Below are 17,043 nucleotides of genomic sequence, written 5' to 3' on the forward strand. Positions count from 1 at the left end.
AATTATTTATGAATGCTCCTCGAGCAATAAATACTCCCCGTCGGGGAATCGAACCCCGGTCTTCCGCGTGACAGGCGGAGATACTGTCCACTATACTAACGAGGAAGGACACTGTTTACAGGGACAGTCATATTTTTTGAAAGGACAATAGAATAAGGACAAATATAGGACAATGCCAAACAAGCATTAGGACTACATCTAACAATATGTATTCATGTTAATCTCCCTGTAATCACCGGTGGAAATGAGAAACGATTGCAGAGTCGTCAGAGAACTTTTGCAGGTGGCAGTTAGCAGAGTTGTGTTTGAAGTCCAAAAGTGTAATGTGCTCAAGAATAACCGCGTCAGTGTCTCCTCGGGCAATAAATACTCCCCGTCGGGGAATCGAACCCCGGTCTTCCGCGTGACAGGCGGAGATACTGTCCACTATACTAACGAGGAAGGACACTTTCTACAGGGACAGTCATATTTTTGGGTTGGGGGGGGTGGGGGCCTGTGTGCTGTAGGTTGTTGGAGGGGGGGACGGACGCTGGTCATGGAGTGTAGTGAATGAGGATTGTGGAGAGGAGCCAAGTGTTGTGGGGAAGGGGGGGGGGGGGCAATCTACAGGGGGTGCAGACAATGGAGGTTGCAGCAACAGGGAGGACTGGATGGGTGGAGGGGTGGATGACTGATTGAATCTGATAAAGAATAGGTTCAGGTCATTCACCCACTTTTGGTCCCCTGTAGGCTGTTGTTTCAGTGTCTATATGTCCCCTGTCTCTAAGAACGGCTATCCCATTCTGTTGGTTGGGCCCCTTGTAAATCCCTAACATACCCTACAAACACATTAATCATCGACATGAAGTTAAGGTTCGACTTTGTACTTCTTTTGTCTTGTGGTTTTAGCTTTACTTCTGCACCCATGAGAAATGCTAATGTGCTCAAGAATAACAACGTCAGTAGGTCCTCGGGCAATAAATTCTCCCCGTCGGGGAATCGAACCCCGGTCTTCCGCGTGACAGGCGGAGATACTGTCCACTATACTAACGAGGAGGGACGCTATGAAGTGGGACAGACATGTTTTTTGAAAGGACAACATAGGACAATGTCATACAAGCATTAGGACTACATCTAACAATATGTATTAATGTTAATCTCCCTGAGATCCTCAAATGTTCCCTTTAAATCCAGAGGTTGCAAACAGAGGCTTTTCTGTCACCGTCCCTGGGCTTTGGAATGATTTACCTGAGGACATCAGGGCAGCATCTGAATTTCCTGATAAATCACATTTAAAACTCACTTTTTCAAATTAGCTTTTTTTGTTTGTTTTAATGTTTCAGTGTTGTCTATATGTCCATTCGTCCCTAAGAACGTAACCCAATTGTCATGTAGAAAGTCGGATCTCGCCATGAGGGAAATTTTTGCAAATTTAGCACAAAGGTCCACTTAGACTCAAGCGTGAACGAATTAGAATTTCCTACGTCTTGTAGTTTTAGTTTTACTACTCAGTTGTGAGGGACAAGTTGGGGGTTGGGAGCTGTGTGCCATAGGTTGTTGGAGGGGGGGGTGCTGGTCAATGGAGTGTAGTGTATGAGGAATGTGGAGGGGAGCAGAGTACTGTGGGGAAGGGGGTGCAGACAGTGGAGGTTGCAGCAACAGGGAGGACTGGATGGGGGAGGGGTGGATGACTGATTGAATCTGATAAAGAATAGGTTCAGGTCATTCACCCACTTGTGGTCCCCCGTAGGCTGTTGGTTGGGCTTTTTGTAGTTTTTTTAGACCCCGCTGATGTTGTTCTGCTGCAGCCGGTCTACAACTGTACATACTTTACAAAAATATTAATCATCGACATAAAGATGAGGTTTGACTTCGTACTTCTTTTGTCTTGTGGTTTAAGCTTTACTTCTGCAACAATGAGAAATGCTAATGTGCTCAAGAATAGCGGCCTCAGTGTGTCCTCGGGCAATAAATACTCCCCGTCGGGGAATCGAACCCCGGTCTTCCGCGTGACAGGCGGAGATACTGTCCACTATACTAACGAGGAAGGGTTAAGACCATGACCGGAACCATGTCTTTTATATGGACAACATAAGACATTGACATACATGCTAAAGTATTATATTAAAGTGAAAAACAGTCATAGTATAGCATGTCGAAAAAAGTCAAAAAACAATCATAGTATATTATGTCGAAAACAGTCATAGAATAGCCTGTCAATAACAGTCATAGTATAGCCTGTCGAAAAAAAGTGAAAAACGGTCATAGTATAGCATGTCGAAAAAAGTCAAAAACAATCATAGTATATTATGTCGAAAACAGTCATAGAATAGTCTGTCGATAACAGTCATAGTACAGCCTGTCGAAAAAAGTGAAAAACGGTCATAGTATAGCATGTCAAAAAATTTTAAAAACGGTCATAGTATAGCATGTTGAAAAAACTCAAAAAACAATCATAGTATATTATGCCGAAAACAGTCATAGAATAGCCTGTCGATAACAGTCATAGTATAGCTTGTCAAAAAAGTCAAAAAATGGTCATAGTATATTATGTCGAAAACAGTTATAGAATAGCCTGTTGATAACAGTCATAGTATAGTTTGTCGAAAAAATTAAAAAACGGTCATAGTATAGCATGTCAAAAAAATTAAAAAACGGTCATAGTATAGCATGTCGAAAAAAGTCAAAAAACAATCATAGTATATTATGCCGAAAACAGTCATAGAATAGCCTGTCGATAACAGTCATAGTAGAGCCTGTCGAAAAAATTGAAAAACGGTCATAGTATAGCCTGTCGAAAAAAGTAAAAAAAACAATCATAGTATATTATGTCGAAAACAGTCATAGTATAGCCTGTCGAAAAAAGTGAAAAACGGTCTTTATATAGCATGTCAAAAAAATAAAAAAAAAATGGTCATAGTATAGCGTGTCGAAAAGAGTCAAAAAACAGTCATAGTATATTATGTCGAAAACAGTCATAGTATAGTTTGTCGAAAAAATTTAAAAACGGTCAAAGTATAGCCTGTCGAAAAAAGTGAAAAACGATCATAGTATATTATGCCGAAAACAGTCATAGAATAGCCTATCGATAACAGTCATAGTATAGACTGTCGAAAAAAGTGAAAAACGGTAATAGTATAGCCTGTCGAAAAATCAGAAAAACGGTCATAGTATATTATGTCGAAAACAGTCATAGAATAGTCTGTCGATAACAGTCATAGTATAGCCTGTCGAAAAAAGTGAAAAACGGTCATAGTATAGCATGTCGAAAAAATTTAAAAACGGTCATAGGAGAGCTTGTCGAAAAAAGTCAAAAAACAATCATAGTATATTATGTCGAAAACAGTCATAGTATAGCCTGTCGAAAGCAGTCATAGTATAGCCTGTCAAAAAAAGTAAAAAACGGTCTTGATATAGCTTGTCAAAAAATTAAAAAAAAAACGGTCATAGTATAGCATGTCGAAAAAAGTAAAAAAACAATCGTAGTATATTATGTCGAAAACAGTCATAGAATAGCCTGTCGATAACAGTCATAGTACAGCCTGTCGAAAAAAGTGAAAAACGGTCATAGTATAGCATGTCAAAAAAATTTAAAAACGGTCATAGTATAGCATGTCGAAAAAAGTCAAAAAACAATCATAGTATATTATGCCGAAAACAGTCATAGAATAGCCTGTCGATAACAGTCATAGTATAGCTTGTCGAAAAATCAGAATATAGCATGTCAAAAAAGTCAAAAAATTGTCATAGTATATTATGTCGAAAACAGTCATAGAATAGCCTGTTGATAACAGTCATAGTATAGTTTGTCGAAAAAATTTAAAAACGGTCAAAGTATAGCCCGTCGAAAAAAGTGAAAAACGGTCATAGTATATAAAGTTTAAAAAAAAACGGTCATAGTATAGCATGTCGAAAAAAGTCAAAAACAATCATAGTATATTATGTCGAAAACAGTCATAGTATAGTCTGTCGAAAACAGTCATAGTATAGCCTGTCGAAAAAAGTGAAAAACGATCAGAGTATAGCATGTCGAAAAAAGTAAAAAAACAGTCAGAGTATATTATGTCGAAAACAGTCATAGAATAGCCTGTCGATAACAGTCATAGTACAGCCTGTCGAAAAAAGTGAAAAACGGTCATAGTATAGCATGTCAAAAAAATTAAAAAACGGTCATAGTATAGCATGTCGAAAAAAGTCAAAAAACAATCATAGTATATTATGCCGAAAACAGTCATAGAATAGCCTGTCGATAACAGTCATAGTAGAGCCTGTCGAAAAAATTGAAAAACGGTCATAGTATAGCCTGTCGAAAAAAGTAAAAAAAACAATCATAGTATATTATGTCGAAAACAGTCATAGTATAGCCTGTCGAAAAAAGTGAAAAACGGTCTTTATATAGCATGTCAAAAAAATAAAAAAAAAATGGTCATAGTATAGCGTGTCGAAAAGAGTCAAAAAACAGTCATAGTATATTATGTCGAAAACAGTCATAGTATAGCCTGTCGAAAGCAGTCATAGTATAGTTTGTCGAAAAAATTTAAAAACGGTCAAAGTATAGCCTGTCGAAAAAAGTGAAAAACGATCATAGTATATTATGCCGAAAACAGTCATAGAATAGCCTATCGATAACAGTCATAGTATAGACTGTCGAAAAAAGTGAAAAACGGTAATAGTATAGCCTGTCGAAAAATCAGAAAAACGGTCATAGTATATTATGTCGAAAACAGTCATAGAATAGTCTGTCGATAACAGTCATAGTATAGCCTGTCGAAAAAAGTGAAAAACGGTCATAGTATAGCATGTCGAAAAAATTTAAAAACGGTCATAGGAGAGCTTGTCGAAAAAAGTCAAAAAACAATCATAGTATATTATGTCGAAAACAGTCATAGTATAGCCTGTCGAAAGCAGTCATAGTATAGCCTGTCAAAAAAAGTAAAAAACGGTCTTGATATAGCTTGTCAAAAAATTAAAAAAAAAACGGTCATAGTATAGCATGTCGAAAAAAGTAAAAAAACAATCGTAGTATATTATGTCGAAAACAGTCATAGAATAGCCTGTCGATAACAGTCATAGTACAGCCTGTCGAAAAAAGTGAAAAACGGTCATAGTATAGCATGTCGAAAAAAGTCAAAAAACAATCATAGTATATTATGCCGAAAACAGTCATAGAATAGCCTGTCGATAACAGTCATAGTATAGCTTGTCGAAAAATCAGAATATAGCATGTCAAAAAAGTCAAAAAATTGTCATAGTATATTATGTCGAAAACAGTCATAGAATAGCCTGTTGATAACAGTCATAGTATAGTTTGTCGAAAAAATTTAAAAACGGTCAAAGTATAGCCCGTCGAAAAAAGTGAAAAACGGTCATAGTATATAAAGTTTAAAAAAAAACGGTCATAGTATAGCATGTCGAAAAAAGTCAAAAACAATCATAGTATATTATGTCGAAAACAGTCATAGTATAGTCTGTCGAAAACAGTCATAGTATAGCCTGTCGAAAAAAGTGAAAAACGATCAGAGTATAGCATGTCGAAAAAAGTAAAAAAACAGTCAGAGTATATTATGTCGAAAACAGTCATAGAATAGCCTGTCGAAAAAATTGAAAAACGGTCATAGTATAGCCTGTCGAAAAAAGTAAAAAAACCAATCATAGTATATTATGTCGAAAACAGTCATAGTATAGCCTGTCGAAAGCAGTCATAGTATAGCCTGTCAAAAAAAGTGAAAAACGGTCTTTTTAAAAAAAATTTTTTGACAAGCTATATAAACGGTCATAGTATAGCATGTCAAAAAAAGTAAAAAAACAATCGTAGTATATTATGTCGAAAACAGTCATAGAATAGCCTGTCGATAACAGTCATAGTACAGCCTGTCGAAAAAATTGAAAAACGGTCATAGTATAGCATGTCGAAAAAAGTCAAAAAACAATCATAGTATATTATGTCGAAAACAGTCATAGAATAGTCTGTCGATAACAGTCATAGTACAGCCTGTCGAAAAAATTGAAAAACGGTCATAGTATAGCATGTCGAAAAAATAAAAAAACGGTCATAGTATAGCATGTCGAAAAAAGTCAAAAACAATCATAGTATATTATGTCGAAAACAGTCATAGTATAGCCTGTCAAAAACAGTCATAGTATAGCCTGTCGAAAAAAGTGAAAAACGGTCTTTATATAGCTTGTCAAAAAATTAAAAAAAAAACGGTCATAGTATAGCATGTCGAAAAAAGTAAAAAAACAATCGTAGTATATTATGTCGAAAACAGTCATAGAATAGCCTGTCGATAACAGTCATAGTAAAGCCTGTCGAAAAAAGTGAAAAACGGTCATAGTATAGCATATCAAAAAAATTTAAAAACGGTCATAGTATAGCATGTCGAAAAAAGTCAAAAAACAATCATAGTATATTATGCCGAAAACAGTCATAGAATAGCCTGTCGATAACAGTCATAGTATAGCTTGTCGAAAAATCAGAATATAGCATGTCAAAAAAGTCAAAAAATTGTCATAGTATATTATGTCGAAAACAGTCATAGAATAGCCTGTTGATAACAGTCATAGTATAGTTTGTCGAAAAAATTTAAAAACGGTCAAAGTATAGCCTGTCGAAAAAAGTGAAAAACGGTCATAGTATATAAAGTTTAAAAAAAAACGGTCATAGTATAGCATGTCGAAAAAAGTCAAAAACAATCATAGTATATTATGTCGAAAACAGTCATAGTATAGTCTGTCGAAAACAGTCATAGTATAGCCTGTCGAAAAAAGTGAAAAACGATCATAGTATAGCATGTCGAAAAAAGTAAAAAAACAGTCAGAGTATATTATGTCGAAAACAGTCATAGTATAGCCTGTCGAAAAAAGTGAAAAACGTTTTTTATATAGCTTGTCAAAAAATTAAAAAAAAAACGGTCATAGTATAGCATGTCGAAAAAAGTAAAAAAAACAATCGTAGTATATTATGTCGAAAACAGTCATAGAATAGCCTGTCGATAACAGTCATAGTACAGCCTGTCGAAAAAAGTGAAAAACGGTCATAGTATAGCATGTCGAAAAAATTTAAAAACGTTCATAGGAGAGCTTGTCGAAAAAAGTCAAAAAACAATCATAGTATATTATGCCGAAAACAATCATAGAATAGCCTATCGATAACAGTCATAGTATAGACTGTCGAAAAAAGTGAAAAACGGTAATAGTATAGCCTGTCGAAAAATCAGAAAAACAGTCATAGTATAGCATGTCGAAAAAAGTCAAAAAACAATCATAGTATATTATGTCGAAAACAGTCATAGAATAGTCTGTCGATAACAGTCATAGTACAGCCTGTCGAAAAAATTGAAAAACGGTCATAGTATATTATGCCGAAAACAGTCATAGATTAGCCTGTCGAAAACAGTCATAGTATAGCCTGTCGAAAACAGTCATAGTATAGCCTGTCGAAAAAAGTGAAAAACGGTTTTTATATAGCTTGTCAAAAAATAAAAAAAAAAACGGTCATAGTATAGCATGTCGAAAAAAGTAAAAAAAACAATCGTAGTATATTATGTCGAAAACAGTCATAGAATAGCCTGTCGATAACAGTCATAGTACAGCCTGTCGAAAAAAGTGAAAAACGGTCATAGTATAGCATGTCGAAAAAATTTAAAAACGGTCATAGGAGAGCTTGTCGAAAAAAGTCAAAAAACAATCATAGTATATTATGCCGACAACAGTCATAAAATATCCTGTCGATAACAGTCATAGTATAGCCTGTCGAAAAAAGTGAAAAACAGTCATAGTATAGCATGTCGAAAAAATTGAAAAACGATCATAGTATAGCATGTCGAAAAAAGTCAAAAACAATCATAGTATATTATGCCGAAAACAGTCATAGAATAGCCTATCGATAACAGTCATAGTAGAGCCTGTCGAAAAAATTGAAAAACGGTCATAGTATAGCCTGTCGAAAAAAGTAAAAAAAACAATCATAGTATATTATGTCGAAAACAGTCATAGTATAGCCTGTCGAAAAAAGTGAAAAATGGTCTTTATATAGCATGTCAAAAAAATTTAAAAAAAATGGTCATAGTATAGCGTGTCGAAAAGAGTCAAAAAACAGTCATAGTATATTATGTCGAAAACAGTCATAGTATAGCCTGTCGAAAGCAGTCATAGTATAGTTTGTCGAAAAAATTTAAAAACGGTCAAAGTATAGCCTGTCGAAAAAGTGAAAAACGATCATAGTATATTATGCCGAAAACAGTCATAGAATAGCCTATCGATAACAGTCATAGTATAGACTGTCGAAAAAAGTGAAAAACGGTAATAGTATAGCCTGTCGAAAAATCAGAAAAACGGTCATAGTATATTATGTCGAAAACAGTCATAGAATAGTCTGTCGATAACAGTCATAGTATAGCCTGTCAAAAAAAGTGAAAAACGGTCTTTATATAGCTTGTCAAAAAAATTTTTTTAAAAACGGTCATAGTATAGCATGTCGAAAAAAGTAAAAAAACAATCGTAGTATATTATGTCAAAAACAGTCATAGAATAACCTGTCGATAACAGTCATAGTACAGCCTGTCGAAAAAAGTGAAAAACGGTCATAGTATAGCATGTCGAAAAAAGTCAAAAAACAGTCATAGTATATTATGTCGAAAACAGTCATAGTATAGCCTGTTGAAAAAAGTGAAAAACGGTCATAGTGTAGCATGTCGAAAAAATTGAAAAACAGTCATAGTATATTATGTCGAAAACAGTCATAGTATAGCCTGTTAACCTTTACAAGGATCAAAATCACAATCTCTCGGGTTGCGATAACTCCGCCATCCGCCTGAGCTCTTCGACTCTACACACTTCTATTGTTGTTTGTCGCATTTGACTCTGCGATTGCGCGTCCATCCTCAAAACCTGTCGCCCCTTATAAGGATCGAACCCCCAGTCTCTCAGGTTGCAGACCTTCTGTCATCCACCTGAGCTATTCCACACCAGATGCATCTATTGTTGTTTGTCGTACTTGAGTCTGCGATTGCGCGTCCATCCTTAAAAACTTTCACCCCTTATAAGGTTCGAACCCCCAGTCTCTCAGATTGCAATACTTCTGCTTTCCACCTGAGCTATTCCACACCACATACTTCCATTGTTGTTTGTCGTACTTGACTCTGCGATTGCGCGTCCATCCTTAAAAACCTTCGTTCCTTATAAGGATCGAACCCCCAGTCTGTCAGGTTGCAGCCCTTCTGCCATCCACCTGAGCTATTCCACACCACACACTTCTATAGTTGTTTGTCGTATTTGACTCTGCGATTGCGCGTCCATCCTTAAAAACCTTCACCCCTTATAAGAATTGAAACGCCAGTCTCAGGTTGCACCCCTTCGGCACCTCCTCCATCCGCCTAAGCTATTCCACACCACTTTCTTCAATTATTGTTTGTCGTATTTGAGTCTGCGATTGCACGTATTTGACTTTGTGATTAGATGATGGACCTCAAAAAACGTAGACGCAATCTTCAGGGTTCTAGCCAGTTGGCCATTACCTTGAGCTAATCGACCCAACGCACTTAAGAGGTTTCTTGGTGTATTTGACTTCTTGTTTGGTCATTAGACCTTTAAAACACACAAACCCACAACTTCTTGCCTCCTACTCCTAACCACTCTTCTTTTTTCGACAGGCTATACTCTGACTGTTTTCGACAGGCTATACTATGACTGTTTTCGAACATAATATACTATGACTGTTTTCGACAGGCTATACTATGACTGTTTTCGACATAAAATACGATGACTGTTTTCAACATGATAAACTGACTGTTTTTTTACTTTTTTCGACATGCTATACTATGACCGTTTTTACATTTTTTCAACATGCTATACTATGACCGTTTTTCACTTTTTTCGACAGGCTATACAATGACTGTTTTCAACATGCTATACTATGACTGTTTTCATTATAATATACTATGACTTTTTTTGACTTTTTTCGACATGCTATACTATGACCGTTTTTCACTTTTTTCGACAGGCATAGTATGACTGTTTTCAACAGGCTATACTATGACTGTTTTCGACATAATATACTTTGACCGTTTTTAAATTTTTTCAACATGCTATACTATGACCGTTTTTCACTTTTTTCGACAGGCTATACTATGACTGTTTTCGACAGGCTATACTATGACTGTTTTCAACATAATATGCTATGACTGTTTTTTGACTTTTTTCGACATGCTATACTATGACCGTTTTTCACTTTTTTCGACAGGCATAGTATGACTGTTTTCAACAGGCTATACTATGACTGTTTTCGACATAATATACTATGACTGTTTTTTGACTTTTTTCGACATGCTATACTATGACCGTTTTTCAATTTTTTCGACATGCTATGACCGTTTTTCACTTTTTTCGACAGGCTATACTACGACTGTTTTAGACAGGCTATACTATGACTGTTTTCGACATAATATACTATGACCGTTTTTCACCTTTTTCAACAGGCTATACTATGACTGTTTTCAACATAATATGCTATGACTGTTTTTTGACTTTTTTCGACATGCTATACTATGATTGTTTTCAACAGGCTATACAATGACTGTTTTCAACATATTATACTATGACTTTTTTTTACTTTTTTCGACATGCTATACTATGACAGTTTTTCACTTTTTTCGACAGGCTATACTATGACTGTTTTAGACAGGCTATATTAAGACTGTTTTCGACATAATATACTATGACTGTTTTTTGACTTTTTTTGACATGCTATACTATGACCGTTTTTCACTTTTTTCAACATGCTATACTATGACTGTTTTTTCGACAGGCTATACTATGACTGTTTTCAACATAATATACTATGACTGTTTTCAACATAATATACTATGACTTATTTTGACTTTTTTCGACATGCTATACTATGACAGTTTTTCAATTTTTTCAACATCCTATACTATGACCGTTTTTCACTTTTTTCGACAGGCTATACTATGATTGTTTTCAACAGGCTATACTATGACTGTTTTCAACATAATATGCTATGACTGTTTTTTGACTTTTTTCGACATGCTATACTATGACCGTTTTTCAATTTTTTCAACATGCTATACTATGACCGTTTTTCACTTTTTTCGACAGGCTATACTATGACTGTTTTCGACAGGCTATACTGTGACTGTTTTCAACATAATATGCTATGACTGTTTTTTGACTTATTTGGACATGCTATACTATGACCGTTTTTCAATTTTTTCGACAGGCTATACTATGACCGTTTTAGACAGGCTATACTGTGACTGTTTACGACATAATATACTATGACTGTTTTTTGACTTTTTTCGACATGCTATACTATGACCGTTTTTCAATTTTTTTCAACATGCTATACTATGACCGTTTTTCACTTTTTTCGACAGGCATAGTATGACTGTTTTCAACAGGCTATACTATGACTGTTTTCGACATAATATACTATGACCGTTTTTCACTTTTTTCGACATGCTATGACCGTTTTTCACTTTTTTCGACAGGCTATACTACGACTGTTTTAGACAGGCTATACTATGACTGTTTTCGACATAATATACTATGACAGTTTTTCAATTTTTTCAACATGCTATTCTATGACCGTTTTTCACTTTTTTCGACAGGCTATACTATGATTGTTTTAGACAGGCTATACTGTGACTGTTTTCGACATAATATGCTATGACTGTTTTTTGACTTATTTGGACATGCTATACTATGACCGTTTTTCAATTTTTTCGACAGGCTATACTATGACTGTTTTTCACTTTTTTCAACATGCTATACAATGACCGTTTTTCACTTTTTTCGACAGGCTATACTATGACTGTTTTCAACAGGCTATACTATGACTGTTTTCAACATAATATGCTATGACTGTTTTTTGACTTTTTTCGACATGCTATACTATGACCGTTTTTCAATTTTTTCGACATGCTATACTATGACCGTTTTTCACTTTTTTGACAGGCATAGTATGACTGTTTTCAACAGGCTATACTATGACTGTTTTTGACATAATATACTTTGACTGTTTTTTTACTTTTTTCGACATGCTATACTATGACCGTTTTTCAATTTTTTCGACATGCTATACTATGACTGTTTTCGACAGGCTATACTGTGACTGTTTTCGACATAATATACTATGACTGTTTTTTGACTTTTTTCGACATGCTATACTATGACCGTTTTTCAATTTTTTCAACATCCTATACTATGACCGTTTTTCACTTTTTTCGACAGGCTATACTATGACTGTTTTAGACAGGCTATATTAAGACTGTTTTCGACATAATATACTATGACTGTTTTTTGACTTTTTTTGACATGCTATACTATGACCGTTTTTCACTTTTTTCAACATGCTATACTATGACTGTTTTTTCGACAGGCTATACTATGACTGTTTTCAACAGGCTATACTATGACTGTTTTCAACATAATATACTATGACTGTTTTCAACATAATATACTATGACTTATTTTGACTTTTTTCGACATGCTATACTATGACAGTTTTTCAATTTTTTCAACATGCTATACTATGACCGTTTTTCACTTTTTTCGACAGGCTATACTATGATTGTTTTAGACAGGCTATACTGTGACTGTTTTCGACATAATATGCTATGACTGTTTTTTGACTTATTTGGACATGCTATACTATGACCGTTTTTCAATTTTTTCGACAGGCTATACTATGACTGTTTTAGACAGGCTATACTGTGACTGTTTTCGACATAATATACTATGACTGTTTTTTGACTTTTTTCGACATGCTATACTATGATCTTTTTTCACTTTTTTTCGACAGGCTATACTATGACTGTTTTCAACAGGCTATACTATGACTGTTTTCGACATAATATACTATGACTGTTTTTTGACTTTTTTCGACATGCTATACTATGACCGTTTTTCACTTTTTTCGACAGGCTATACTATGACTGTTTTCGACAGGCTATACTATGACTGTTTTCAACATAATATGCTATGACTGTTTTTTGACTTTTTTCAACATCCTATACTATGACCGTTTTTCACTTTTTTCGACAGGCTATACTATGACTGTTTTAGACAGGCTATATTAAGACTGTTTTCGACATAATATACTATGACTGTTTTTTGACTTTTTTTGACATGCTATACTATGACCGTTTTTCACTTTTTTCAACATGCTATACTATGACTGTTTTTTCGACAGGCTATACTATGACTGTTTTCAACAGGCTATACTATGACTGTTTTCAACATAATATACTATGACTGTTTTCAACATAATATACTATGACTTATTTTGACTTTTTTCGACATGCTATACTATGACAGTTTTTCAATTTTTTCAACATGCTATACTATGACCGTTTTTCACTTTTTTCGACAGGCATAGTATGACTGTTTTCAACAGGCTATACTATGACTGTTTTCGACATAATATACTATGACTGTTTTTTGACTTTTTTCGACATGCTATACTATGACCGTTTTTCACTTTTTTCGACAGGCATAGTATGACTGTTTTCAACAGGCTATACTATGACTGTTTTCGACATAATATACTATGACTGTTTTTTGACTTTTTTCGACATGCTATACTATGACCGTTTTTCACTTTTTTCGACAGGCATAGTATGACTGTTTTCAACAGGCTATACTATGACCGTTTTTCACTTTTTTCGACATGCTATGACCGTTTTTCACTTTTTTCGACAGGCTATACTACGACTGTTTTAGACAGGCTATACTATGACTGTTTTCGACATAATATACTATGACAGTTTTTCAATTTTTTCAACATGCTATTCTATGACCGTTTTTCACTTTTTTCGACAGGCTATACTATGATTGTTTTAGACAGGCTATACTGTGACTGTTTTCGACATAATATGCTATGACTGTTTTTTGACTTATTTGGACATGCTATACTATGACCGTTTTTCAATTTTTTCGACAGGCTATACTATGACTGTTTTTCACTTTTTTCAACATGCTATACAATGACCGTTTTTCACTTTTTTCGACAGGCTATACTATGACTGTTTTCGACAGGCTATACTATGACTGTTTTCAACATAATATGCTATGACTGTTTTTTGACTTTTTTCGACATGCTATACTATGACCGTTTTTCACTTTTTTCGACAGGCATAGTATGACTGTTTTCAACAGGCTATACTATGACTGTTTTCGACATAATATACTATGACTGTTTTTTGACTTTTTTCGACATGCTATACTATGACCGTTTTTCACTTTTTTCGACAGGCTATACTACGACTGTTTTAGACAGGCTATACTATGACTGTTTTCGACATAATATACTATGACCGTTTTTCACCTTTTTCAACAGGCTATACTATGACTGTTTTCAACATAATATGCTATGACTGTTTTTTGACTTATTTGGACATGCTATACTATGACCGTTTTTCAATTTTTTCAACATGCTATACTATGACCGTTTTTCACTTTTTTCGACAGGCTATACTATGACTGTTTTCAACAGGCTATACTATGACTGTTTTCGACATAATATACTATTACTGTTTTTTTACTTTTTTCGACATGCTATACTATGACCGTTTTTAAATTTTTTCAACATGCTATACTATGACCGTTTTTCACTTTTTTCGACAGGCTATACTATGACTGTTTTCGACAGGCTATACTATGACTGTTTTCAACATAATATGCTATGACTGTTTTTTGACTTTTTTCGACATGCTATACTATGACCGTTTTTCACTTTTTTCGACAGGCATAGTATGACTGTTTTCAACAGGCTATACTATGACTGTTTTCGACATAATATATTATGACTGTTTGTTGACTTTTTTCGACATGCTATACTATGACCGTTTTTAAAAAAATTTCAACATGCTATACTATGACCGTTTTTCACTTTTTTCGACAGGCTATACTATGACTGTGTTCAACAGGCTATACAATGACTGTTTTCAACAGGCTATACTATGACTGTTTTCATTATAATATACTATGACTTTTTTTGACTTTTTTCGACATGCTATACTATGACCGTTTTTCACTTTTTTCGACAGGCTATACTACGACTGTTTTCGACATAATATACTATGACTGTTTTCTGACTTTTTTCGACATGCTATACTATGACCGTTTTTAAATTTTTTCAACATGCTATACTTATGACCGTTTTTCACTTTTTTCAACAGGCTATACTATGACCGTTTTTCACTTTTTTCGACAGGCTATACTACGACTGTTTTAGACAGGCTATACTATGACTGTTTTCAACATAATATGCTATGACTGTTTTTTGACTTTTTTCGACAGGCTATACTATGACTGTTTTCGACATAATATACTATGACTGTTTTTTGACTTTTTTCGACAGGCTATACTATGACTGTTTTCGACATAATATACTATGACTTTTTTTTTACTTTTTTCGACATGCTATATTATGACCGTTTTTCAATTTTTTCAACATGCTATACTATGACTGTTTTCAACAGGCTATACAATGACTGTTTTCAACAGGCTATACTATGACTGTTTTCATTATAATATACTATGACTTTTTTTCAATTTTTTCGACATGCTATACTATGACCGTTTTTCACTTTTTTCGACAGGCTATATTATGACTGTTTTCTACATAATATACTATGACTGTGTTTTGACTTTTTTCGACATGCTATACTATGACTGTTTTCGACATAAAATACTATGACATTTTTCGTTATTTTATTAGAAATGATTCTCTATTCATGATCTCTTATTTCCTCAATAACTTTTATTATGGATACAGGTAAAGTCAGAGAGCTTTTTACATTTCATTCAGCCACATGAGGCTGATAATTCATGAGTGTCGGGTTTGATAAATTATATAATTTCAATTTCCCCCGAAACATGGATAATAAATCAATGCCAGTATTCAAGAAAAACCATGATCATATTCTGGGTTATTTAATAATGACGTCACAATCAGAATTTTAAAACATACAGATGCAAATAATTCATGAGTAAGACAAACGCATTCTGACGGTAGAAATCTATTCTGCGTTTATAAACAGGACACAGAACATAGTATAGTATTTTTAAAGAGTAACAGGCTACAGAGAGAAAACACCTCTACTCTGGCAGTGATGAGAACTTTCCTTAACGTCTCTTCATTCATCCCTGGTGAGACTGACTTAGATGGGTAACGGGGATGCAATTAAGAGATTTTGGATGTACCCAAGTTATAGCATGTCGAATAAAGTCATTGTACAGCATGTCGGGGAAAAAAAAGTATAGTCAAAATGTTCCTGAGGTCGGCCACTCTTTCAGAAGCCTCGACTCTTCTCCTTCATTCATGGAGAAAGAACCTTCTCTACATTGATGCTTTTAATGAATCGAATGATCGTGTCGTTTTCTCTCCTGCAGGGCCGTCGGGCTGTAGACCGGCCTCAGGGCGGTGGTTGGGGTCTGGGTCCCGTGAAGGAACACGGCGTCCTGTTTCAGTGTAAACCTGAGAACTGGACCGACCAGAGGAAGCCTGCCCCCACCATGACGTACTGGGTCATCGGGTACGTCGGCTTTCACTATCTTTTCACTATGTCCCAGCCTTTTCCTCATGTGATAATCTTCGTTTTTCCCCAGGCGGATGTTGCTGGAGCCCGTCCCTCAGGAGTTCTACGTGTGTTTCCATGACTCGGTGGCAGAAGTTCCAGTAGAGATGGCCTTCAGACTCTCCTTCGGCCTGGCCCTGTGACTACTACATCCGTGACAATGGACTCTCACATTACGTTTCTCCTTCTGTTCCACTCTCAGGAAAAACAAATCAAACTGAGGCGCTTCTTGAAAGAACCCGACAAGAAATGTGGGGAATTTAAAGCAACTGCTTTTTGGGCCTCATTGCTCACCGTAGATGTGTGCAAGAGTCTTTGTGTAGATAGAAAGCCACTCAGTTTGTGAATACCTCAGACACGTTGGTGTGAACCTCTGCTTAGAGCAGTTAGCGGCTGTAAAGTTCACTAAGCTAAACCAATTAAAACTACGCTGTTGCACGAGTCTCTCCATGTAGACCGGACAAAT

At 35.1% G+C, this 17,043-nt stretch overlaps 1 protein-coding gene and 4 non-coding genes across 6 annotated transcripts in view; 1 reads left to right on the forward strand and 4 right to left on the reverse strand.

The window, feature by feature from the left end:
• The window catches only part of intu (inturned planar cell polarity protein), a 32,322-nt gene extending 15,602 nt beyond the window's left edge, over positions 1 to 16,720 (forward strand). The window contains exons 16-17 of one of the 2 annotated variants that reach the window (XM_068728128.1): positions 16,393 to 16,535; positions 16,609 to 16,720. In XM_068728128.1, coding sequence (XP_068584229.1) covers positions 16,393 to 16,535; positions 16,609 to 16,720 — 255 coding nt within the window. Of the gene's footprint in view, positions 1 to 16,392 lie in introns of both variants that reach the window. The other variant, XM_068728127.1, reaches the window with a different exon arrangement.
• trnad-guc (transfer RNA aspartic acid (anticodon GUC)) lies at positions 34 to 105 on the reverse strand. The gene has a single exon. It is a non-coding gene; the product is annotated as a tRNA-Asp (tRNA).
• trnad-guc (transfer RNA aspartic acid (anticodon GUC)) lies at positions 370 to 441 on the reverse strand. The gene has a single exon. It is a non-coding gene; the product is annotated as a tRNA-Asp (tRNA).
• Positions 964 to 1,035, reverse strand: trnad-guc (transfer RNA aspartic acid (anticodon GUC)). The gene has a single exon. It is a non-coding gene; the product is annotated as a tRNA-Asp (tRNA).
• trnad-guc (transfer RNA aspartic acid (anticodon GUC)) lies at positions 1,955 to 2,026 on the reverse strand. The gene has a single exon. It is a non-coding gene; the product is annotated as a tRNA-Asp (tRNA).
• Positions 16,721 to 17,043: the final 323 nt, after the last annotated feature.

Source organism: Cebidichthys violaceus, unplaced genomic scaffold (genome assembly GCF_023349555.1).
Source record: "Cebidichthys violaceus isolate CVI_PGR_0920_01 unplaced genomic scaffold, fCebVio1.0.p SCAF_41, whole genome shotgun sequence".
Lineage (NCBI taxonomy): Eukaryota > Metazoa > Chordata > Actinopteri > Perciformes > Stichaeidae > Cebidichthys > Cebidichthys violaceus.